This window comes from Dermacentor silvarum, chromosome 3 (genome assembly GCF_013339745.2).
Source record: "Dermacentor silvarum isolate Dsil-2018 chromosome 3, BIME_Dsil_1.4, whole genome shotgun sequence".
Taxonomy (NCBI): domain Eukaryota; kingdom Metazoa; phylum Arthropoda; class Arachnida; order Ixodida; family Ixodidae; genus Dermacentor; species Dermacentor silvarum.
Window position 1 is genome coordinate 61,727,709 of NC_051156.1, and position 26,139 is coordinate 61,753,847.

General features: G+C 45.6%; 1 protein-coding gene across 1 annotated transcript; it reads right to left on the reverse strand.

The window, feature by feature from the left end:
- Window positions 1-3,760: 3,760 nt before the first annotated feature.
- Window positions 3,761-25,033, reverse strand: LOC119445449 (eIF-2-alpha kinase activator GCN1). Its single transcript, XM_037709729.2, has 9 exons — window positions 24,740-25,033; window positions 22,945-23,148; window positions 20,482-20,622; window positions 16,810-17,003; window positions 15,142-15,353; window positions 14,046-14,194; window positions 7,901-8,005; window positions 4,617-4,835; window positions 3,761-3,772 (listed from the first exon to the last, which is right to left on the reverse strand). The coding sequence occupies exons 1-9, from the start codon at window positions 25,016-25,018 to the stop codon at window positions 3,761-3,763; spliced, it is 1,515 nt and encodes a 504-aa protein (XP_037565657.2). The 5' UTR covers window positions 25,019-25,033.
- Between the last annotated feature and the right edge of the window lie 1,106 nt (window positions 25,034-26,139).

Consider the following 26,139-nt stretch of genomic DNA (forward strand, 5'->3'; position numbering starts at 1 on the left):
ACGACGCATTGTAAGGTGCTGAAAATTTCAGTCGTCCTTACACACATAAGTCTGTAGATGTAGCATGCATGTATTGCACGTGAAGCAGTTGAGCACAAGTAAGCCCAAATCTACAACAAGAACTTATTTATAGAAATGTTGAGAGGCGAGAAGGGGCAGCGACTTCCTACGCTGCTCGTCGAGTGTCCAGTTCTGCTCTCTTGGTGAAAACGCCGAGCTGCCGCCAGAGGTGAACTGGCACCGCGAGCTGAACGCACTGGCACCGTGTCGCACTGGCACCGCATGCGTTCGGTGCGAACGTGGGAAAACACGGACCGCGTCGGCAGCAGCTCTGCATGTTGCCTCATTTCATTGGTGCTGCTACAAGTTTATGGGACTAGTGGCGGTGCTCTCTGAACAGTCAAGCATGTTCGAATTATCGATGTTCAAATAATCAGTCATTGACTGTATTCGAATAAATACAGTACAGTAACCTAACTCGAACTCTGATACTAGTGCTACTGGCTCATGTCATTTCAGAGCAACTTTTGCAGCAGTGAAAAATGAATTTCGGAGCAGTGAAATGAACTTCCAGAGCAGGTGTATGAAAGCGATTGCAAACAATATTATAAGGGGCTTTTACAATGGGCAAGCCACGTGAAAGCAGTAAGTCGTCACTGGTTCACAAACTCAACCCAAACACTAAAAATGAACCCTCGCCCCTTTCATCGCAGTCTTGCTGTGGACTGTGACGAAGCGGTAGTGTCCTAATCTGCTAAATAGCATTTCAGTGGCTTAGAAAAGCACGGTAGCACTTCAATGAGCTACATGCAGAATTCAAAAGCACTTTGAAAATCTATCTTCAATGTGATCTCGCTGCTATAAATGGATCCTTTAAGACAGAGCACCCTGAAAAAAAAAAAGGGCACGCCAGCGGTATGAAAATTTTTATTTGCCCTGTGCTGATGCTTCACTGATATACCATTTACAGTGAAACCCCGTTACTACAAACACCAAATTAACAAACATTCAGATTATTGAACCTTTCAGAAATCCCCTGCTGACTTCTTATAGTTTCAATGTAAAAAATATTTCAGCACTACAAACTTTAGAATGCTGAACATTTCAGAACGGTTTTTCAGTTTCCTTATGTTAACAACGCATCAGTACTTCGAACTAATATTCCGAAATCTAGGGATTCTTAGATTTCCACGTATCCTTTACGGCAGCCGGAACAGTAGACTATAGCAGATGACAAGGCGCAGAGGGTGGACGCTGTGGCGCATGGATCCATATAACCTGAGATGGCGCCAGAAGAAAAAAGTGGACAAAAACTGCGACTATGGATCAGGTTTTGCGAGCACCTGCTCCACCGAGAAAAGTGTTGCCTAGCAACGAAGGCGCGCATCTTTCCACTTCCGCGCTTCTTTCTGTGGCCGTACTAGCTACGCGCACAGAGAAATGTAACCTCCGTACTTGCGGGGATGCCACACGGTCACACTTTCCGGACAGTGTCGTCTACGTGCGCTTGTGCTTTGGCATAGTTCATGTGTTCACTTCGAGCGAGACAGTTGCGGTGTCCATGGCAAGGAATGTGAAAAACAAACAGCAAGAAACATTGTGCTTTCGAAGTGACATGGAGCTACCTTTTTGTAGGTAGTTTTCTCGACTTCCAACGTCTCTTTTACGCGTGTCACCCTTGTTATACGGTCCTTCGGTAGTGCGTGGCAGGGAACCTATGGAAAACAGCAATGTTTTCGCAGATTCCTCATATTGTGACACCTTACGAACCGATGGGTTGATGCGTGGAATGGTTAATTTTGGAGCTTTCACTATAACGACCTTTACGAATAATGAACAATTTACTGCGGTCCCCTGAAGTTCATTACATTGAGATTTCACTGTACTTGAAATACTGCGATGGTCAACACTGACGGGGCAGTTTGCTTTCACTCGTTGCACAGCTCGCTGTGCATCGCGCGCCGTAGTGAAGTGCAAATTTATACGCGCGTGACATCCGACTGTGTAACGCTGTCAGATTAGGAACTGATAAGTGAATTCAGTTTGTAGCTTTCTGGCTACACACAAGCTTTTGTTTGTTTTTTGCGCTTACTGGACGGGAGTCCAGTAACTTGTGTGACATGCCAGCAACTGCCACAAACGCTTTGATAAGCACAAACACAAACTTCACTCAGACTCTGGACAGACATGCGAGCTTTTGTTTGTTTTTGCGCTTACTGGACGGAAGTCCAGTAACATGGGTGACATGCCAGCAACTGCCGCGAACGCTTGAGTGAAGTTTGTTTTTGTGCTTACCGGACTCTGGACGGACACGCGAGCTTTTGTTTGTTTTTGCGCTTCCGTCCAGTAACATGGGTGACATGCCACCAACTTCCGTGAACGCTTTGAGTGCTTACGGGACAGAGTCCGGTAAGCACAAAAACAAACTTCACTCAAAGCGTTCGCGGCAGTTGCTGGCATGTCACCCACGGACCCAATCTCGGCTTTCGGCCACCAGTAGTCTAGCCTGTTAGATCACCAAAGTGGTTTACTGGCCCAAACATATTGGAGGCTGCCTGGCCATGACCGGCCTGTTGCCCACCACCGCGTCAGCTGGCAGCGAATTTTCGTCACGGCCGTACAATACAGCATGGCTTAATTAGCTGTGCTTCGTCAGTATCCGGCAGCGAAAGTTGCTCTTTGGTGTCGTGTCAATCAAAGCCTTAGTAGTGGCCCTATGCCTCTCTTATGCCGTGAAATCACCAAACCAAGAAAAGTGGGGAACAGGCGACAAATTGAATAGTGAAAAAATTGTTCAGTGTTTCCATGTCTGCGCCAATGTGCACGTTATGTTAAAAAAAAATCTAGCTAACAGCCTCCGAAACTTTAGTCACCGTTTTACATTGGTTATACAGGAGAGGAGATAATTTTGTTTACCACAGCGAGTTGGCTCGGCGCCAGTGCGATCGCTCACTGCCGCCTGAAAAGCTAGGCTGTCTCGTTGCGCAACCTTTACGCGTCGTCGTGGAAGGTCTTAATATAGACAAGATCGCATGGAAGAAACAGCAGTACGATCTAGGCTTAATTGGAGTGGCCCGACTCAGTCCACCACAGAGCTAATGCAGCCAGCCTCTAGTCCATGCCATGCCACTTTTGATGGCACGATAAAACACGCTTGAGGACTTAGTTCCATTTTCGAAAACCCGAGCAACACTGTCAGTGCAGAGTGGGTGCTGATTTCTCATGTATTGTTGAAACGTAACAGAATGTAGCAGGGTTCGCCTCTCGGCACAGTTCGGCACAATGGGTGCAGTGGTAGCATCACTGCTATATGTAGAAATATTGGTCAAATAGAAATTTTTCTCCAACTGGTGTGTCAACCCGATGTGCTTTTCACCCCTTCTCTTAAGAAGATTTCGTACCATACTCCAGATGTCTCGAAATCTCAATTTAGAAAATACTAGGGAAAAAGCAATGGGGCAGCGTCAGCAGTGTCGCTTGCGTTGGCTTTTCAACCGGCGGCAGCGTACTAGCCAAACCAGATGCCGTGCTGGCTCGTGCTCCTTGCTTATCTTTTCCGTTTGTTTCTATCATAACTCGCGCGCACGTGCTCGAGTGCTTGTTGCCACTTTATTATGGGCTTCATGCAGCAGTGGTAAGTTGGGAGCTGAAATCTTTTTTTCTCCCTCATCTAGGACGCTGTCAGTGACACATCAAATGTGGTGACGGAGTATTAATTGTAACCTTGAGCAAGACGATTCATACTTTTGAGCAGGCGTGATCAGCCCATGCACTGCACCCAAAACAAGCAAGCATGTGAGCGCAAAGCATTTCAGCGAGATGCGGCTTGATAAGGATGCTCATGCGCCACAACGGTGAGGCGTAAATGCCGCGTCACTCGTGGGTATCTGCTAAAGGCGTGACAACTGCGCTCTTACGCAGTTTAATTTCGGTTTTTGAAGGAAATCATTTGGAATTTATTACAATGCAGAAAGTAGCAGCATCAAATTCTTGGATGCCTGGAACCGGTTATACTCTGATCTTGCAATATTGCATTTAGGATCAATCGTATTGATTCTGTGCCAAACACGATTTCTTGGCAGAGTGCCACTAACCATATAGACCATAGACACTGATGTGTGCCATGCTAATGCAGGCGAGAGTGACCGAGAGTTTTACTGGCAGCATTTTGGAAAGGCTCCACATCGTCTTTGTGTAGCCAACGGGCTTCTATTTTCATGACTTAGCTTCTCCCAGCTTCTATTTTCATGATTTAGCTTCTCCCGAACTCCCCTTATCTTAAAATGTTTTCCAGTTTTTTACAGCTTCGAGTTAACAGGGGTTTACTGTATTGTCATTAGTGATGTTAATTTTGTTTAGCACAGCCAGATTGTGCTGTACGCAATACAATAGCGTCACCTAAACTTAGAGAAGAAATGAATGGCTAAAAGTTTTACGAAATTAGTTCACCAGGCAAAACAAACATTTCTGCATTGTACCCAGATCAAATAAATAACAGATCACATAAATGACAAGTTAAGCTACTGCTGTGGGAGTTTGTGTGCATTGCACAAGACCTTGCAAATTTCTATTTATTTTACCACATAGTGTATGCACACACACGTGCAAGCACCCACCTCGAGCCCCTGTGTGGAGGTGCGCAGGTGCAGCAGGGCGACCAGGGCGTACTCGCTGTTGGCGCGCACCATGGTGTTCTTCTCCTTGGTTCCGTTCACCAGTTGGGGCACCAGGGTTCGCAGCAGTTGTGGGGGCGCGCCCTTGTCCAGGCTGCGCGACAGCCATTGCACCGTCTGGGCCACCAGCTGCTTCACTTCGTTGCTCCCGTGGTTCAGGCACTGCGCAGAGAAGGGGCAACTACTAACGCAAACTGATGGTAACAAGGCGCTTCACTTAACCATTACTGGTGCCAAAAACGGGGAGGGAAGGAAAGGCAGAGCTCAAGACCACCATGCCCGAACAAGAAAGCTGCAACTATAAACAGAAAAAACAATGATTCAAGAGGATAGATGACATAACCTCTCCAAACAACCATGAGGTAAATACCGTATTTATTTGAATCTAGGCCGACTCCGATTCTAAGCCTACCCCCCAAAAGTCCGAAGCCAGCACGAAAAAAAAAAAAAAACTTACCTTGAATGTAGGCCGAACAAAAACGCGAGGACAGCATTCGCAAAATAAAACAGCATTTATTAAATATGAACATGCCGAGGTCATTCTACGTCGCCATCGCTGCTAGCCTTGTCGCTATCTTCTATCTTCAAACAGTGCACTATTTTCAGTACCATCAAGCGCATTAGAGATGCTGAACATTTGGAAGGAGCGCACGATCCATGTTTGCCATCCTCGTTGCGGCGCACGCAAAAAGCATCTCCCATGGCCCCTCCGACGATGGACGTTTTTCTTATCGATGCCGAAGTCCCACCCGGCTTGAACATTTGACTATGCCTCTACGGCTCGCACAACTACCGTATTTACTCGATTCTAACGCGCCCTCGATTGTAACGCGCACCCGTTTTTCGTGACGACAAAAAAGTCTTTTACAGTACGCTCACATGCTTTTAAACAGAAATACAACTTTCTGTCATTTGGAAAAACAGATTTCCTCCCGATGCACTGAAGTTGCGTTGAATAAAAGAAGTCGCAGTTTCATCGAATACGATGAGTACGATCTTGGAGGCTGCCATGTAGGATTTGCCACTGGCTTGGCTTCGAGCAGCCCACTCTGTAGCCTCCAAGATTGGGAGATGCCCGCTATCACTAGAGAGCGTGTGCCATCCTCCAGTCTCAAAGGCCATGCGTGCTCTCCTTAGCTGACAGAACGCTTGAGGGGACGGCACTTTCTTTTGCTTTTACAGCGCAGCTGTTAAGGGCTAAGTCTTCGATGGTCATGTCCGCGTGTAGAAAAAAACTCTCATTGGCCGTATGCTGTAGCTGCGAGTGAAAGCACGCGAGGGACGCGCTTTCACGGAGAGCGAACACACGGCAGACAGCAAACGCGACTTCTTCCGTCGCGCGAAAGGCCGCGGGGGGACGGGAGGTGACGTTTAGCTGCGGCACCAAATGCGTATCTTGCGACCGGGCCCAAGGGAAACTGGCGACTCAATCACCTGCGCGAAAGGAGGAAAACGGAAGGCAGCGCAGGAAGGAGGGAGTGCGGCTTTTGCTCTGCAAGCAGTTAACTACGTACTTGCACATTGCGCGGCGACGGGCGGTCGCGCGCACCGCATCTTGAAAGCGATCTCCACACGGCTCTGACCTTTGTATGCGCTATGCTTTCGCCGCTCAGTTTCCGTTGAAGTGATAGACCGCATGAGCCTTCGCTCAGTGCTGCTGGCGCGTTTGCTCACGCCAGCGTTTTCACAGCGGTTGTGTGCGATCATCGAGTGTGATCTATTCATGTCTGCGTGTGTGCGCTGACACCATCCTTGTTAATTCAGTTAGTAGGCGAATGTGTCCAAGTTTATACAGCCGATAAAACTACTATCCTTACTCCGTATAGCTCGCTACTAATTTGCTATCGCAATTGATGCTTTGCAATTCTAGCGAAATTGCATCTTTTTTTGTTTCGCACTTTTAATATTTCAGTCTAAGAAGATTTAACATAAAAGGCATGCGCTGCTGGTGTTTTGTTTCATGACATTTGTTTATGGGCTGTCATTCGCAAGTTCAGCAATGCGCAGAACTGTTGCCGACGGCGGCGTTCTGCCCGCGTTCGCACCGAACGTGCGCGGCATGGTGACGTGTTTATGAATAACGTGCCAACCTTTGCCGTACACCCTACGGCGGTGTATCGTAGCGCCCATAAGGCTATGGTCCCTATGGTCACTATATAAATGAAAACCACCGGATCATATATAATTCTCATTCTTTAATAGTTCAAATAACCAATTGCACCATCACATCTGAATAGTTATAATTGGAAATAAGTAATTCCCACCATAGTACAGCTTTGCTAGTCTTCTATCTCCACCCACTGGAAGGGCTGACAGTTTTTTATGGCGACAGTATGGATCGCTCCGTAACAATATCTTTTTTCTGGGGGGGGGGGGGGCAGCACTATCGTCTTAATCACTTAATGAGGGATCAGTCTTTTTTAAGTTTGGTTGCTATTTTGCACGTGGTGTGTCCACAGAGCAGGTGTGTCTTGGAGACGTCGATCTTTGTGTGTGTTAGTGCGGCTTCGCATTTGTGTGATCAGCACCACCTCCTGTGCTTTCGCAAATCCAAGTAGTGCAAAGTAATGGGGCTCATTTCTTCAATCTCTATAGCGATCTCTGCCAACAGAAATTGCCAACGCGGTGACACTCTTGTGGACTGTATACAGAGACAATGTCAGTCTTGTGCAAATCGGAGCAAATCTGATCGCCTCCAAGCGTAGTATGAGACAGCATTATTAGATCTGTCAATTCAGCAATATTAGCAATTCATTTTTTGGGGTGAACGAATTTTTCGGACTTTTCGATTTTTCCTGCTATCTTTCGGTCCCGCGAGGTGCGGAAAATTGGTCGGCAACTGCACCTCCCATGGTGGCTGCACGATTGCAGCGCCAGACTTCCCTCTAGTAAGTATTTAGGAAACTATGCCTGTGAGGCCGTCACTGTTGCATTGTCGTCATTCCAGCTTTGTCATCCGAGTGTTGTCATGCCGTCATCGTCATGCAGTCGCTTTGCAGTCCATTGCCAAGCGAGACAGAAATCTTCCTCAAAATTTTGACAATTTTTGTTGTCGGGAAGTTCTCACGATAAACATGCAGGGGTTCTTTTACACTGTTCACCTCTGTAACTAACCGTGCCTGTCATTCTGTTCAGCAGCAATGTATCAGATTCCAAATCAGAGCACTGGCTTTTATGAGCACTGAGCCCACATGGCTGTAGCCTCCCCTTCATGTAGCTCCACCTACCTTGGCAAATGTTGTCAGTAGCACTTGCGGCAGCTCCTCAGAGTTGAGAAGCATGTGACGTAAGCAGTGGCCAGTCCCACGCACTCCACCAATCACAATGGGCACCTGCAAATGCAAAGAACATTTCAAGTGAATGCACCTTGAGCCAAAAAGCCGTATATTATAACACGGACATAATTTTTTTTGTACACATACATTGTCACACATTGTTTTGCTTTCTTTATTATTACATACACATTACCTCGCTTTTTGACAGCGACCATTTTTCACCGGATTGCTACTGTTATTTATCGCATGGTGCATGATGCACATATTGCATCCAAAAGTTCTTGAATGTTAAAGTACTAAAAGTTGTGCGAGTTTACCAACTCGCCCACCAACTACCAGCACTTGTGTGTTACCTTTGCCTTGTGTCCTCGTTTCTCGTGTGTGCGGTGCAGTTTCAGAATTCTTGAATGTTGTCAACAGTTCTTCAGTGAAGGGCTTTGTCCGATCAGATTACGTGCACAACTTGAACAGTGTTGCACCTTCTCAAGTGGACGCGAGCATGAGCAATTATTTTGGAATGTACCATGATACGCATTTAAATAGCCCATCGACTTGACTCGTGAACTTGCGACCAATTCATATGATAGCCTTGCCATTATGTGGACTCAGTTTCACATTTATCTGCTACACTCAAGAAAAACTGGAAGCGCATGCAATTAAGTTTGTCTTGCCCTTTTCTCTGCCTCTTGTTTGTTCTTTTCACACTGTTCTTTCCATTTCAGCCACGAATACACACTAACTTGCTTCACTTTCAGTGCTTCAGACTGGCTCGAAGACATACTGACATCAATGCATACTCACTTCGACTTGCTCAGAAGTGGACTTGCATGCCACAGAGGCTTTACTCAGGTTTCCTCAAGCATGCCCTCCGAATCTGAGTGAGTCTGCCAACCTATGGCAGCGACAACTTCATCTGTTGGGGAGGAGCTTCGGGTATAGGCATGTATGTGAATACAGCTATAAATATGGCCATAAAGTTTGCACCTCTTCAAGCCATGCACGGCTGGGATGATTACCCTGTAAGACAAACAGTTTGAGATGTCTGTTTGACTTACCTTTAACGTATGATCAATCGTCTTAAGAACTTCAGATCAAGATTTTTAAAGTCCCATAAGGTTAATCTGAAAGAGAGTACAGTTGACTTCTGCTAATTCGACCCTGACGGGACTGATGGAATTGGTAGAATTATCCGGCTGGTCGAATTAAACAAAAAGAAAAAGAATCACAGAACACACCGCTGATATCTTTGGCAGAACTGTCGACTTCCATTAATTCGACTCCGGCTAATTCAATCCCGATCAAAGGTCCTGGCCGGCACCCATACATTTCTATGGGCCCAAACTATCGTTATTTCAATCCTAAAATTGGCCTTTGCCAGACAATTCAAACTTGACCAGTCAGCACACACATGCCCGACTCCTACGGTGGCCCCAGTAGCGACCCATTAGGTGGCAGCGTCTGTCTCGGCAGAGTTTAGGGGACAGTGCATGCTATGACCAAACGTCAAAAAAGCCTGCCCTTCACATTGAGCACACGTAAAAATTTTCCAAGGGCTTGCCCTAGGGAGATTTTTGAGCAATAACCGTAGCTCACAATATCTAATTATGGTATTTACCAGATTTGTGCCTCTTTTGTTCGTCCTTTTCAAGAAAGAAGATGAGGACTGCTGCAGCAACACGACCGCGACAGCAGCCACGACGGACAAAATGCTCCCTGCACTCGACGTGCTGAGGCATTCAGTGGCGTGCGGAAACATTCGCGACATCATGTGCGCGCACTTCTATGCCTTCCAGAAGGGGATCGTTGACGATTTGGGCAAGAGGAAAACGCACACGGATAGTAGAACCTCATTAATGTTCTTCAAGGAACTGCGAAAAAAAAAAAGTTGCAGTTTCGCTCGAAAGGTTAAGCAATGATTGCGATAGCAAATTAGTACACAGCTGTACGAAGTAAGGATAGTAGTTTTATCAGCCAAATAAACTTGTTAACATTCACTTACTAAATAAATTAGCAAGCACGGTGTCCCGCACGCACAGGTAAACATGAACACATCTCGCTCGATGACCACGAAAACTTGCTGTTAAAACGCTGGAGTCGGGAAGCGTGGCTACAGCAATGAACGAATTGACCTTCGCGCCGTCTCTTGCTTCAACGCGAACCAAACGTCGAAAGCACAGCACAACATCGAAGATCATTTTGAAGATGAGGCCCGCGTGAGCGCGTACTTTGCGCAAGTCGCAGATCGCTTTGAAGAAACCTCGCTCGCGCGACTGCACTGTATAGGTAACGTGCCGGTCGCTTGTTGCAACGTACAAGCTGGCTGCACTGCTAAATTTACGTGACCGCCACATTCAAACGCAACGCAAGGTGCAGGAAAATTAGATTGGTGACGTATCAAGGGGAACTTAATACATGGAAGTCAATGAGATTTAGGTAGGGACTGCGAAAATGCGACGTATCAGCCGGGAAAACGCAGCAGCGAGGAACTTATCAAAAGGGTTCCATTATTAGGAATTTTTTCTGCTAAAAATAGTCGACTCCCGTTAATACGAAGTGCACGGGCACCGCGAAAAACTTCGAATTAAACAAACTTCCAATTAACCACAAGGAACAAAAACGGATATTTTTATTCGAAAAATGACTATGAAAAAAAATCGGTTATTGCCGTCTGCTTCTGCTTGCGGCATCTTGCTACGGAGAGCAAGTTCTGCAGGCTGTAGACGTGGCCGAGTGCTTCGTCGGCATTGCTCTCTGCAGCAAAAAACCGCTGCGCGATGGCAAGGCCCGCAGCTACATCAGCAGCCGCAGGTTGTGGCTCACTTAGAATGTTGTAGTCCTCGTCACTTTCATTAGCAGCCTCGTTGGGCCGAACCATTTCAATTATTTGACTGTCCGTCAGCGTACCGCACATTTCAACACTGCCATCAACGGCGACGTACTCTTCGAAAGTGACGTCACCGAAAGCTGCTTGAAGAGTATGGTCGTCGAGCTCGCTTGTGTCTGCTTCCCCCGCTGGAGAAGACGAACCAACTCCAGCCACACTTGCACTAAAACCACATACCCTGAAGCAGTTTGCAATTGTTTCTTCTTTAACGCGGCCCCAAGCTCACGCTAACAAGTGGCTAGCACTGAGGAGGCTCACCTCGTACTGCATGGAGCTCTCCATGCACAAGAGCTTCCGCTCGAGAAGGTGCTTTCGGTACAGCACCTTCACATTTTTTATGATCCCCTGATCCATAGGTTGCAACACCGATGTTGTGTTGGCTGCCAGGTAGGCGACGCGGATGGCACTCAAGGCCGGCACATTCATGTAGGCACTGCACTGATCTACAAGAAGCAATACCTTGCGGTTAGATGACGCGAACTTGCGATCTAGTTTATGTAGCCAGTCTTTAAATAGTTCCGACGTCATCCACGCCTTTCTATTGGATGCGTAATCGACAGGCAGCGTTTTGACGCCCTTAAAACATCTAGGCTTAGCGGCCTTGCCAAGCACCAGCAGGCGACATCGCTCCGTGCTAGTCATGTTCGCGGCAATTAAAACGGACACTCTCTCTTTGCTGCGTTTCCCTCCAGCACAGTCATCGTCCTTGAAGGTCAATGTCTTCTCGGGTAACATCTTGTAAAAAGTGCCGTCTCGTCGGGATTGAAGATGTCTTCCGGCTTATATTTGCTCAAGTATTCGCGAAGCTTTTTGTTCTCTCCACGTCGCACATGTTTCCTGGTCGACGGACGCCCTTTCGCCACTCACGCTTTTGAACACCAGGTCGTGCCGTTGCTTCAAGCGTGTCAACCATCCATCCGAAGAGGCAAAGTTTTCAATTCCTAACATTGCCGCAAGCGATGAGGCTTTCGGTGCAACGATATCGCCACTGAGCGGAAGGTGATTGCTCCGTGCCTCCCTAATCCAAATGAGCAACGCTTGCTCTAACTCCGGGTGGGCGCTGGTGCGCATTCTCTTGCGAGACATCTTGAACTGGTCTTTTTCAACCGCTTCGAGTATCGAGCGCTTGTTCTTCAGGAAGTTTGAAAGAGTGTTGGGCTTGATGCCGTACCTTCGTGCGATGTCCTGCTTGGCGATGCCTCCTTCCTCAACTTCTTTCATAATCTTTACTTTCGTCGCCAAGTCGAGCGTCCGATAAGGTCCGCGGGTTGCCATTGTCGCGACTGCAGGTGTAATGCGGCACGCCGCAAGCGGAACCTCTGTGCAACGAGGCTTGACGCACTACAACACTCGAGGAAACAAACGGATAGCGCAGAGAGGCCTAGTACGTCAACGCCACAGAAAGACCACGTGACGCGGCTAACCTTGCCGCCTGATGATCTTTGGCGCTGTCGTCAGCTGCGATGCCAAAGACGCCAGTACCTAACATTGACGCTTCATGAGCTGTGGCGCTGTAGTCAGCTGCGATGCCAACGATGCCCGTGCGGCACGCAAAGCTGATTTTCACTTTAAAAATAGCAAATTTCTCTAACATTACGATCACGTCGAGACATCCGATTGAGAAATAACTTATAATTAACCACTATTTTAGACTTCTAACTTCTAATTACCGAGCATTTTTTTCGGTTGGTTTGCATGCAAAACTGACGGGACCCCTGCTTCACTTCCAATTAACCGAAATTTCCAATTAAGCGACTTCGAATTATCGGGAGTCGACTGTAAATTCATCTTTTCTGATTTTGTGTATGTTTTGATGATACAACCCCACAAGATTCGTATCACCGAGATTTTACTGTAGATCCATGCGCATTTTTCTTGCAAAAAAATCGGGTGCGCATTTAAGATTTCTATTTTGTTTAGGTGCTTTAATGTTATTCCTACGTTAGTTTTCTACTTTATACCCATAGAAAGGGGGCGTGCAGTTGATCCAGGATCATGTTAGAATCAAGCGAATATTGCCAAATGAATCCACGGTGTGTCTGCCATTATTTCTGCAACTCAAACGTTTAACTCGATCACCCAGATAATTTGATAAATTTTGTTAGTCCCTTCAGGGCCAAATTAGCGGAAGCCAATTGTATTCGCCGCGACTCAAACATGTCCCCACATCGAAAGCGCACCCACATTTTACGGGTTCGGAGTGGAATGCTAATAATTAAAAACGACATTAAAGGTCCTAAACAAAGTAGAAAGAGAACGCGCATCCGATTTTTTTAAAGCAAGAAACACACAGCATGCCTTCGACTCTGGCAATAAGAAAAGACAAGACCGGCAAACTTTAACTTCGCAGAATATAAATTAATTATTATTCATCGCCATCTCCTCAGACAGCACTCTATCGCTGTTTATGAAGAACCGCAACGTGTCGTCCTTTGTACAGTCCAAAGTGCTTTTGATATTCTGCATTTATCAAATGATTCTGCAACAGTCGAAGAGGGAATGATGGCGCACGCCTAGACTAACCAATTCGCTACTTCATCCTGCGATGCATGCGATTCTTCGAAATGCCAGGAACACGTATGTGACACGACTTTTGTTACGGCTAGCTGAACACGTAGAATAACTTATTGTTTGAATGTGTTTTCATAATCAGACTAAAAGCAGCGCATGGTTGCCGTCGTGCTATGAAAAAACTCGGTCTGTCACCATCCATGGTTGCCATCTTGTGATGGCAGTGGCGATGACACTGGCTAGGCTGGCTCTGATCGTAGAGGCTATGGTGAACAGATTACACCCCCCCGAACAACTACTTGGTCAACTTTCTGAGAAAAAAAAAAAAAAAAAAAGGTGTAGTAGAATTGGGTAAACATTGCAATAATTCATTGCGAGCTATTGTTCTCGCTTTAAAATCTTTCTGGGTCAGGCCGAAAATAGCCGTTTTTGACGGGAGACAATATGTGTGACACATTGTCTGTACCCTAACCCAAGACGGACTCTGCCACTATTAGAGTCACCACTGCGGTCAGCACTGGGGTCGAATTTCACAGCGAACACTAATTTCAAGATCGAAATAATGAAAGTTTGTCCCACAGAAATGCATGGGTGCCAGCGGGGATCTTTTGACAAATTAACCGAAAAATAGAATTAATCAGAGTCGAATTATGGAAGTATTGAATACTGTATAAGGTATCCCTGATACTGTTGACTACTCACCCGGTCGGCAGTCATGTACTTGATCAGTGTCTTGAACACTCGTTCTCTCCAGTCGTCCGTGAGGATGCGCTCGGGAGCTTGCTTCAGCGCCACCGAGAGCGTCACGCTGCAACCATGCCTTAATGTCCAGTCCTCGCTAGGGTCATCGCCTGCAGCAACATTTGTCCTATTTGTTACAGCGAGCTTCGACTGTCTTCAGGACACTCAAAGAATGTGTCAGCCAGAAAGCTGACTATTCACACACTCCCAATACAAATGCATTTCATTAAGATGACACAGCTTGACGACAACATCATTGCACAGCTCAGAGAACCAGGCTCCTGAGCCCTCACAATATCACGCATGCTGTCAGAAGCTCACAAAGCTAAATCACACTGCCATGCACAAAAAGCTTTACGATTATATCAATTTATGACTCGGGCTTTGGAACAATCTATCACGAAGCAGCTGTAAAACAAGGCTATTGACTATTCAAACAGGCCACGATTTCGAGTTATTGACCAGCGATTCCTTATATCAATTCACTAGATCAACAATTACAGTAGACTCCTTTCAAGATGAGCGAATTTCAGAAAACTGCTCGTCATGCCAGAGGTAGAGCTTGAAACTACAGTGCACCAAGTCTAAGAAACTAAATAAGAATCTCTGAACTGTTCAGCTTATCAAATTGTAGCTTCACAGGTTCATGATGTTACGGAGGAGTGGGGTGTAGTGCTGAAGATACGGCTGACTCTCAACAAACAAGACGATTTCGTGGGAAAAGCATGCAAATGGTCTGTAAACACAGCATGCAAATAATCTGTGAAGACACCTTTTTACGTAATTGCACCAATATTCCCATGCCGTCAAACTTTTGTGGAGCTGCGGAGTACAAATAGGGAAGCGATTATGTAAAAAGTGACAATATTAATGGGCAGTCTATCTAAACGTGTGGACGAAAGTGGCCGACAAAAGTGGGCCTTTGGGACAAGCAATTTGAGAAGAACCAGATGATAATGCGAGTGAACGACTGAGGCTACATTTCTGAGACACGTACTAGAGAGGAATTCGCTCGAGAAACAATGGTAGAAGAACAGAGCATCGGGGGACGACTCACTTAGTAGGTGTTCTCGGGCGAAGACGGCCAGCTCATCCGGTGGCAGCCACCGGCAAAGAGAGCCCAGGCACCCGGCAGCAGCCGTGCGGCAGCCATCCTCGGAGCTGCTCAGGTAGCTGCTCACGCTGGCCGTCACACTCCGCCGCATCAGGTCCGACATCTTGTGGCCCGCTGCTGCCACCACACGGTGCAGCGCGTACAGCATCGTCTCTCTGCGCCGACCAGGCATGTAAAACGCGTCGTGTATTGAAATAGGTGGTCGTTGACGACTTGATGCCCTCAGCAAAGATGTTAAAGGTTAAGAATAAGCAAATCCTAAATTAGAAGAAAGGGCAACAGATGACTGAAAGCACGGGGTTTATAGTACAGTTCAACCACAACATAAGGAACTTCAATGCAACAAAATTCTCTATACAGTAGAACTGCACATTGTGCGGCCGTGCACGCCCTATCTTGAAAGCTATCTGCGTCGGGGGCTGAGTCTAGGTGCGACGGCGGCTTATACCTTTGTGTGTGCTTTCGTTCTGGCTGCTAAGTTTGCGTTGAAGCAATACACGATACAAAGGTCACTTCGCTCGCCATTGCTGCCGTGCTTCCTCACGCCAGCATTTTGACAGCGAGTGTCCACGGTCATCGAGTGGGATGTGTTCACGTTTGCCTGTGCGCGCTGATACCATGCTTGTTAATTTGCATAGTTAGTGAATGTTTGCAAGTTTACAAAAACTACTATCCTTACTTCGTATAGCTGTCTACGCATTTACGATTGCAATAAATGGTTCGCCTTTTGGGCAGAACTACAACTTATTTGAAGTGGCGGCGGAAAAAAAATCTCTCAAAATTTTACCCTGCATAATAAACGCACCCCCCAACTTTGCATATTTTTCGGGGAAAAAAAAGTGCGTTCATTATGCAAGTAAATACGGTACACTGCCAAAATCAAGATGGTGGGATAAAATGGAACAAAGTTCGTAAAGAGACGCTTGTATCTACTGAGAAAAAAATTTTATGAAAATTATGAGATATACAAAATGTAATGCCATCGAATAGGCACCATCTCTGAAAAAATCTAAATTTTTCATGGAACAGGTACTCCGCTACAAAAATATAACTGCAAGCACTACAGTTGGGCGGGCCGGGCCGTGGCCACTGATGTTCCGGGATGGTTTGCGTTGTCGTCGCTCCGAGAGTCAAAGTCCGACGAAAAAGCAGCATCCTCAGACTCGCTGCTGCTTGATCCATCGATAAAATCAACTGCAGATGCAGCAAAATCACAAAATCTGCGATCTCTCGAAGCGCGCTTGCCGCTCTCGGAGGCAGCTATTTTTGCTTTCTACTTTGACAATGCCGAAGCACGTTCAAAAATTACCGCCTGGCAGGAAAAAAAGCGAAGTGCTTAGAAAACTAAAATCTAGTTCGCCTACTTTCCGTTTGACAGTGCAGTGTGTCCGTGAGCAGCGCAGAAGGTCTTGAAAGTAGTGTTTCAAGCCATCAATAGCGGGCTAATGATGCCAAATAGGCGTGGTACGGAAAGAGTTAAAAGCCTAAAAACTTTAGTTTTTTGGTTATAATGTGGTACTGCTAAGAGCGCAGTTTTTCGCAACTCCCGCATCCTTTTTATAAGCGATCTGGACTGCATAATGGCTGACATTAGGCACCACTAGCACTCACCTGACAGTGGGATCATCCTGGTTCTTGACCGAGTTGTGCAACTCCTGGAAGACTGGATCGCAGCGTGTGTGAAGGACAATGAGGTGACTCAGCGCTACCGAGGCCTTTAGCCTCACCTGCCGGTTGCCGTCATTGAGTGCTTTCAAGAAGGTGGTTTGCAGCTGAGGCAGGAATGGTTTCAGCTGCACCCCAACCTGCATTGGCCATCAAGTCCTCCCTTGAAGCACAGCTTGCCAAGTCGACAACCTGACAGTGAAACTTGCCACGAGGGTGTGAAACACCACCACACACAAGCAGCATGCGCACCACGAGAAGAATCCAATGGCTGCTCTCTCACAGTTCTTTAACGTGTAACCCACAAGTCCAAGCTGCACTCATTCTAACACTTTGTACCAGTACACCAAGGACAAATCCCATATGTGCAGGTCACTTTGCTTTGTTTTTAGCCATGAACAAGTTACACGCATCTGCTCATCCAGTCACTTATTGCCGAGTGTGGACAGTCATGCATATTATTTCGCTGCGGCCAGAGGGGCTCTACAAGAGGGCTCCACACAAGATTAACCGCACCACTCTTCGTACAATCAAGTTTATTTATCATCATCATCATGCATATTATTTTGTAACATTTATTTTGCTGTCTCGCATTGATACAATACTATTCAAGACTTATGTAATGTGGAAAAACTGCCTTTCTCAAAATACGTTTTATTACTGAATGATTTCACTAAGTAAGAAACAAGCCATACATTTCTTCTTCCTGGGGTTTTACATTTAACTAGGGTTGTACGAATACTGAACATACTAGACTTCCGTTAATTCGATCCTGACCGAAGGTCCCAGCTGTCGCCCATGCATTTCTATGGGCCCGAACTGTAGTTATTTCGATCCTACAATTGGCCTTTGCCGGATAATTCGAACTTGAGCAGTCAGCATACACGTTCCTGACCCCCGTGGTGACCCCAAGAGCCACCCCTTTAGTGGCAGCGACTGTCTCTCGCATCGAAAACGCCCATTTTTGGCCTGCCCTAGCAGGATTTCCAAGCAATAACTGTAGCTCACAATGTCCGATTACGGTATTTAGCTGATTCTGACGCGCGCCCTTTTTTTTTTTTTGTCATACAAGAAAATTGGGTTGAAAATAGCCTAAATGGTGCAATCGAACACGGAACCAAAGATGCCCTCGTGGCGTTCGTATGCCTTTACCGCATAACGCAGATGTATTTCAGCAAAGCTGACTTAAAGAGAAAAAAGAAAAATGTTCGGTGATGCTGACTTAATGAAACCGGTGCAACATATATTAGACCCCTGCCCATTTTTCTTGCTAAACCAATGCGAGCGCATCAGATTTCTACTTTGTTTAGGAGCTTTGTTGTCATTTCTATGTTAGTTTTCTACTTCAGACACATAGAAAGTGGCCGTACATTTGATTCGGGCACATGTTAAAATAGGACAAATACTGCAAAATGAATCAGCAGTGTGTTTTGACGTTTTTTCTGCATCACGTTTAAATTAATTCAACCCGCTGGATAATGTGATCAATTTCGTTGTTCCTGTAAGGGTCGAATTTATGAGAGTCGGCTGTAGTATATTTCAAACCGAATACCAAATTGAATAGAGAAGAAAAAAACCAAATATCAAATACCATATTTATTCCATTATAAGGTGGTCATTATAAGGTGAGGGTGCAAGTTGCAGGACACAAGAAAAAAAAAATACTGCCTTATAGTGTGGCTTCATGGCACTGTGGTGTGCGCTGCTGTAAAGCAACACTATGAGGTGAAACTCATGCTGCCGTGAAGCCACACTACACGGTGACATTCACGCTGCTGTGAAGCCACACCTGAAGGCAAATTTCGCGTATATGACTGAGGCTGAAGATTCCAGGAGAAAAAAAAACACCTCACCTTATATTTGAATAAATACGGTATCAGAACACTTCTCACGAAGTTTAATGCTTACAAATTTTATGCAAGAAAACATGGTACTGCACATGCACGGTAGTCTACTAGCATTATATACTAAGACTGTAGCCAGCAATCGGTAACTTCGGTATATAAGAATAAAGAATTATGGGTTTTTACGTGCCAAAACCACGATCTGATTATGAGGCATGCTGTAGTGGGGGACTCCGGAAAATTTCGACCACCTGGAGTTCTTTAACGTGCACGTAAATCTAAGAACACGGGTGTTTTCGCATTTCGCCCCCATTGAAATACGGCCACCGTGGCCGGGACTCGATCCCATGACCTAGTGCTTAGCAGTCCAACACCATAGCCACTAAGCAACCACGGCGGGTGGTATTTAGGAATAAAGATGTAGACAGTGGTGGCACTGACGAACTGAGATTTGGAGCAATTTTTAGAGAAGCTAATGTTCATCTTGGAGCAGTTTGATGCACCTAAATACAGATTTCAGGACACTTTGGAGCAAAATAAAAAAAAGTCAACTGTTGGACACGTCCTAGACACTTTCGAGCACTTAAAATAGACAAGCGCTATTCCATAAAGTATTTACGTGCTGTAAAACAATGTTACTCTGCCTCTAAATACAAGAAATAGAAACACAAACCCATTCACACAGCCTGCAGCGATTAGTTTATTTCAGATTGCGTGAGGCTGCTCAGAAGTTGCCATTTACATGTTTTGAATTTTTTATTAGAGACTGCCAGCTTAGCCTTGTTTTCAGCCTAGAGATAGCATCAGCCAGAAACACCTGGCCAGACTCAATGCCATCAATGCTCTTCTGAGCCAGGCTATCTTTGATAAGCCCCTGGTGACGCTCAAGCATTGTTTTAGATGGCACCAGGCGCTTTTCAGTGGTCTCTTTTTTTATCGTTAAGCTGGAGCCTCTGCTCTGCAACTGGCTGGTTCACAACTGACACCAGCTGATTATTCGGACACCAATAGTTCAGGCATGCTAAATTATTTGGACTCCTGCGTGGCACTCTTACTGGCCCATGAACCAAATATATAATGACGATAGAAAATTTTGATTGCAGTTTTGTTCAATTTTATTCTAAAATCTTGTTTCTGGGAATTCACATATTTTTATGACATAAATTTCGTTAATAAATGCTTTATGCCTGAAAAATGGATTGATTCTGCTTTGCTTTCATGTATTGCATAAAATGTTTGATGCAACAGTTTCTTCAGCAAAAGAGATCCAGTGTAACCGACAAAAACCAGCCATTTTCCTCACGATAGGAAAAGAGTTAGGTAAGCATTGTAATAACGAGGTTTAATTTATAACATTGTACAATCTCAAATCCTACATGATCGCACAGTTTTTTTACACCCAGATCCCACCAATCAGCTTCTTTATCATGTTCACTTTTCAATGCCAGCATGTCAATGCTGCCACTATTAATGTTTTGCTTATGAACTGAGAGCCCCAGCCCATTATCAATACCGTAATTACCTCTGCCATGCGCAACAGCCAAAGGAGGACATGTTCTCAAGCCCCCTCATTCAGTTTGCCACGAGCCCTGAAGGAGGTTATTTCAATAGCACAAGACACATGGTAACGATATGACAGTACTCCAGATAAATGGTGCGAACAAGTATCAAAAGTTATTTCTTTTTTTTGTGGTGTTTCACACACCCTCGAGAGTGAAGCATAATCAAACACCAGAGACCTCGCCGAAGCTTTTGGGAGGGCCAAGTGACTAACCTTTGCGAGTAATAGAGCAAGCGTCTCAAGCACAGCCACTTTGACGCTGAAGCTGAATCGGTCGCCTATGATACGAATGAGCGGCCCCGTGATGCTGATGACCGACTGCCGCAAGGAGGCGGCATCTGTTAGCCGGATCACCTGAAAGAGAGAGACTTCGTTGAAGGGACTGACAAGTGGCCAACAAATGTGCTGCGACACGTTGACGGAAACGAAATGACCACGATTTGTAGTGACAGAATCCAGCACGTAGTTTGCGATTTAAGTAGGAATTATAATTATAAGTTTGCAAAGAAAGTCTCAAAAACCAGCAAGTGGCGTGACTTGGTACTTCCGATGTACTATATGAGACTACTGTAGGTAACTTGGCTCTTATTAAGTACTGCACACTTATTGCTTAAAAGTGCAGTTCGTATATTATTAGGCTTTTGCACTTTACAAATTAAAAAAAGTCCACACTATCAAGCACCTTAACAGAACACGTTGCTGGGCCAGTTGGTTCATTATTGCTGAAATAAAAGAAAACGCAAACTTTGAACAGGACGCAAAGGAAGACGGAGACAAAGGACAGGTGCGACATGGGCTGGAGGGAAAAACGGCCACGACCGCACTTGTCGTCTGCCTCCCACCAATGCCGGCGTATAATCGCTATTGCGCTCACCAATCATTGTTTCCAGCATGCTTCCAGTCAATGACTACATCGTCACTGCAGACTGAAAAATTTGGATAAAAAAAAATGTTCCACGGCATTTTCCGCGTTACCACAGCATGATTTGACACTAAGTGGTAAGCTTTCCATTGCACGAAAAAAAGAAAGAAAAAAGAGGGCCCCATAAAAATTGGTTGTCAGTTCCTTTGAATCATCCATCAAACAGTGCAGATAGTACTATCGGAGACAGAAGTTTGCAGACCACACGAGCATTGCCTAAACAGTATTGCTAGGTCCATTAACAGACCAACACTCGTTTCGCAATCAATCCATCGCATGCTTGTTCAGATGGCCACTCAATTGTCGCAATGCATTGCAGCCTGCTTTTACGCATTGTCATGTTGAGCCAGGAAATTTGTGCACTTTGCAACACGTGACACCCATTTCATCTGATGCAGTTTTTCATTTTCATGAATTTGAGCAAACTAATGTTGAACCATTGAGACATGGGAATGAAAAGCTGTTACGCATTAGTTCTCAAGATAACCATATCGGTGAAGCATGAAATGGACATGCCATGCACTTTATTGTACTCGGAGTACTGGGTTGCCAGGTATTGCACAGTTGATGCTGCAGGGTTTGCAAACATTTGTCTTTCATAGTACTACACCGTTCATGTGATTCACGGGGGCAGAAAATGCTCACACACACAAGTTGGAATAACGTCTCCTGTTTAGAAAGATGGCAGTAGTCAGAAATATTCAAAGATATTAAACAGGTCTAGGAACAGTGAGCTGAAGCTAACTATCTTCTGCACAATCCATCGACATGAAAAACAGTATTTTTTTAAAGTTGCAATATTTTTGCGCATGCATGTACATTGCACAAGACAACGAAACTGAATGCAATTTTGTTTTAATGCTTGCTCTTTCTGAGCAAACAGTAAAACAAATTAACATTCAGTTTCATCGTTTGAGTAGCCATTATACTCTAGCTCTGCAATATATTTATCAGCATTAATTCAAATGCGAACAAGTTGAAAACTCAAATGCATTATTGCATTTCTATCTTTCCCTGGATTTGAATCAGCGGCTTAATTCAGGGTGTTATATGTTATATTAGGAACCATAACCTGTTCAGAAGCTGTCTACACGGCTTTGCATGTTGCATTCCCACGTAATTACGCACAGCAGGCATTGCAATTAGTTCTCTTCCTGTTCTTATTTTTAATTTATGCCGACGGTACATGACGGTGATGAGAAATAAAGGTGAATAGACATGTGGGCCTCGAAAATTGGCTGATGACTGACTGCACAGACAAGCTACCAAGCATGACATAATACAGGTGTGGGTGTGCTTTCACTTTCAGTGCAGAAAAAAGAGAAAGCAGTAGCAGCTACAAACTTCACAAGCAAAAATTTAACTTACGGGCAAGGTCACACGGGCAAGTCTTCAAAAGTTAGTGAGCAAAGATTACTGTCCAAATTAGCAAATAGTAAAAAAAAAAAGAAAACTGGTCTCGTCGTCTTGTCTGCACTGTGCCCCTATGCAAGCATCGGGCTTGTCTTTAGACTGTCCTGTGGACTTTCCTGAAGAATGGGACTGTTTATCCAAATGCACAAAGCCCTTTCAGAAGAAGAGGTTCAATAAAAATGACATATTGGTTAATTCCTTCCCTAAAGACCCCCTAAAAGCACTGAAAACTAACAATAACAAGTCAACAGGAAATGGGAACACTTCATTGGTCACAAACTGCAACTGATGCAGCAGTTGCTGCAGAAGACAAGTCAAGCACGTGGAAGACAAGTCGTCACCTCGCCAAGCCCCTGTGCCGCTTGTTCCTTGAGTTCGGGCACCCCGATGAGGATGGCCTCACGGAAGATGGGCAGAATGGGCGAGATGCCCTTCTCCTGGCAGAAGCCCGGCAGGTACTCCTGGCCCTTCAGGTCGCTAGCCGCAAAACGGATCGCCTGCCGCACATCCATCACGTACTCAATCTGCTGGTTCGTGTCCAGGGTCTGCAATGTTGCAAGGAGACCACACATTACAGGAGAATGCGGTGAGCACGGTCCGAGGCAATGGAGTGCATGACACACTAGCTCTTCTTGATGTCTTCTTTTTTTTTGCATCTGAAGCCGAAACAAAGTGCTTACTATATCAACAAGCTTTTATTTAGTAAATGAATGAGCAAATCCTGTTTCTACGATATTTTGCGCAAAAGCACTGCAGAAGGTGCAATTCTCATTTCTTGACTGATTGGCTCTCGCAGTGGCGAATACCTCGCGACTTCCTTCGCAGCGCTTTCCTGGCGCGCGCCTTCATCTTAGACACACTTTTCACTACCGCACGCACATCCCAATTATTTTTTCGTCAGTGAGCTGGTCGCCAACAGATCGTACGTCCATCGCGATGTAAACGGTGCTCTTCATCCACGACAACTTTGCATCAAGACGCTATTATATATTAAAATAGACGCTCAAAAACTTCGGTCACCAGTGATCGATGCCTAGTGCCGTGGTAAGGAAAGAGTTCAATTGTGGCCTTATGTTTTACTGTGCTGTACCCTACGAGTCTACAAAATTGGTCCAGACCATTTCAGGGACCCTTTAAATAATACATATGCCAACTGGGACAAGAGGAGGAGTGCCAATTATCCAATTTTCCAAATTAACAAGGGCCGAATTAAGGTTTGAGTGTAATTTGATTTCTCGGTTACACTGCATAAAAAGCCATGGCGCACAGGTAACAGTTTCAAAGCAGTATGCCATGCGCACGTTTGGATGATGTGCGATGGTGAATGAAAAGCCATCGGTGTCACTTTGCTGCTGATATGTGGCAGCACAGTGGCAGTGACAAATTGGCAGTTTAACATTCAGACACTTCCTAACGACACTGGGGGAATGATGTCATATGTGATCAGCGTCTACAAAAAGTTGTCGCAGTTTCACCTGAAAGGTGAAGCATCAATTGCGATAGCAAATTTGTAGAGAGCTATACGGAGTGATGATATTAGCTTTATCACCTGTATAAACTTGGACATGCAGCAGCACCGGCAACGCGCAGAACTGTTGTCGACGCCGTCGGCGTTTTGCCCGCGTTCGCTCAAAATGCGTGCGGCGTTGGTGACTGTTGCCGGAGCCTCTGATATAAATAGGCACTTGGTGCCGCAGCTAAACGTCGCCTCCCTCCCTTCCTTCCCCCTCCCTTCCCTCCCCCACGGCCTCTCGCGCATCGGAAGAAGGCGCGTTTGCTCCACATATATGGTGATTGTAAAGGAGGAAAGAGACGCCTACTTCTGCAGCCCTTAAGCAAGCACGGCGCGGAACGCGCGTTTGTTCTCCGCCGTGCGTTCACTCCCCGCGAAAGAGCGCGTCCCTCGCGCCCTTTCACTCGCACATACAGCGTTCGGCGGCGCGCGGTCACGATTTCATCTCCATTGACGTCATACGGAACCTCACGGCGACGGCGACGCCGACGGCAGAAATCTGCTTTTGAGTGTCCATATAATTGCTATCGCAATAATAATGCATAGGTTCGGGACCGAGCAAGATGAAGCCAGAGCTTGGCCAGAGTAGACCCAAAGCAAGCCCAGTATGCCTTGTAGTTTACCTTGGTGACGGCAGCAAGGGCCTCCCCGGCAAGCTGCAGCACGTGGCGGTCTGTGTCGGTGAATAGACGCAGCAGCTCCCTAAGCAGCTGAGGCACGTGCGGAGTGAGGGGTGCCCTGGAATGGGCGCAGAACGCGCACAGCAATGCCACGGCCGCACGCCGCTGGCTGGGCTGTCGGGCACCCGCGAGCAGCTGCTCCACCACCGTCTGCACTCCGGCCTCGTCCACCACCGACAGCACCACAGCTTGGCAATGTTCCAGCTCCTGCAGGGTAGGCATTGACCCCACATCACACAGGTAGGGTTGTTGAAACAGTTAAATATTCAAATGAAATCAAATACAAATGCTAGACTAAAACGGCGTTAGAATATTGAATCGAATACCAAATACTCTTGAATTTCAAAACAGAAATATAAAGGTTTCGTAGAGCACATACATCTAGAGTTGAACCCACTTATAATGATCCCAGATATAATGATCATATTTCTGTGCACTTACGATTTTACTACTCTATCTACTGAAATTGCGCCCAGATCTATAGAACATTTTTTTTTAAAGTGCCATACTGTTACAAAGAACACTTCAAACTGGTGCTGTGAGCCACAACTGTGGCTTTCCTGCAGAAAAATCATTTGGTACAGTCACCACTTGCATCATTCACTCCTTCTCCTGGTAGACAACAATATGTGTTGTTACCCATTATATTCGAACAGGAACGAATATTCAACAATTTGTATAGCCAAATCTCGAATTGAATAAAGTTAGCGCGGAATGCAATGCTTTCAAACTCTGTTTCCATGAGTTTACTGTATTGTGCAGTAAAAGCAGTTGGTCAGTTGAGAAGTTGGAAATTACAAGCCAACACCTTGAAGGTCAACAAATGAGCAAGCTAACGCTCAGAAGTGTGAGACGTTTGCCCACGTATGCACCCACGTATGCAAGCACGAAGCCTATATTGGTTGTCCCTAATGCTTTGTTTGGGCACAGCAAACTCTTAAAAAACTATGAGAGCTTACTTTTCCTGTGCTGCTGAGCTCTTGTCTATGATGACTAGAGGCCGGATCTTTAGGCATTAAAAAAGCACATTTTAGGTGCCAAAAATAGGCGGGAAAAACAAGGTTTTAGTCCTCCAATGTCGTAAATATAGACACAATAAATTTTTACATAGATGCAAATAATTTCAAACGAAGACGTGCGCGGCCTATATCTACGATAGGAAAACAAGAAATGTTATTGTCAACGATGGCACAAAGGTGCCAACAGTTAAACATAGCCGTGCAATTGTCCCATAAAACTGCTGAACTAATGACACTCAATTGGCCTAATTCAATAAGCACACTGCTCATATTCATGTTCAATGGCCACTGTACTCGAGCGTCGCATATGGTGAAACAGGCATG

What these genes read in the sequence shown, in the direction of transcription:
- LOC119445449 (XM_037709729.2), bottom strand. Translation starts at nt 25,018, where the DNA reads ATGCCTACCCTGCAGGAGCTGGAACATTGCCAAGCTGTGGTGCTGTCG. An exon ending in CGGCACAGGGGCTTGGCGAG is followed by an intron (nt 20,623 to 22,944) that starts GTGACGACTTGT and finishes TCTCTCTTTCAG; the next exon opens with GTGATCCGGCTAACAGATGC. An exon ending in CAGGATGATCCCACTGTCAG is followed by an intron (nt 15,354 to 16,809) that starts GTGAGTGCTAGT and finishes TGGTCGGCGCAG; the next exon opens with AGAGACGATGCTGTACGCGC.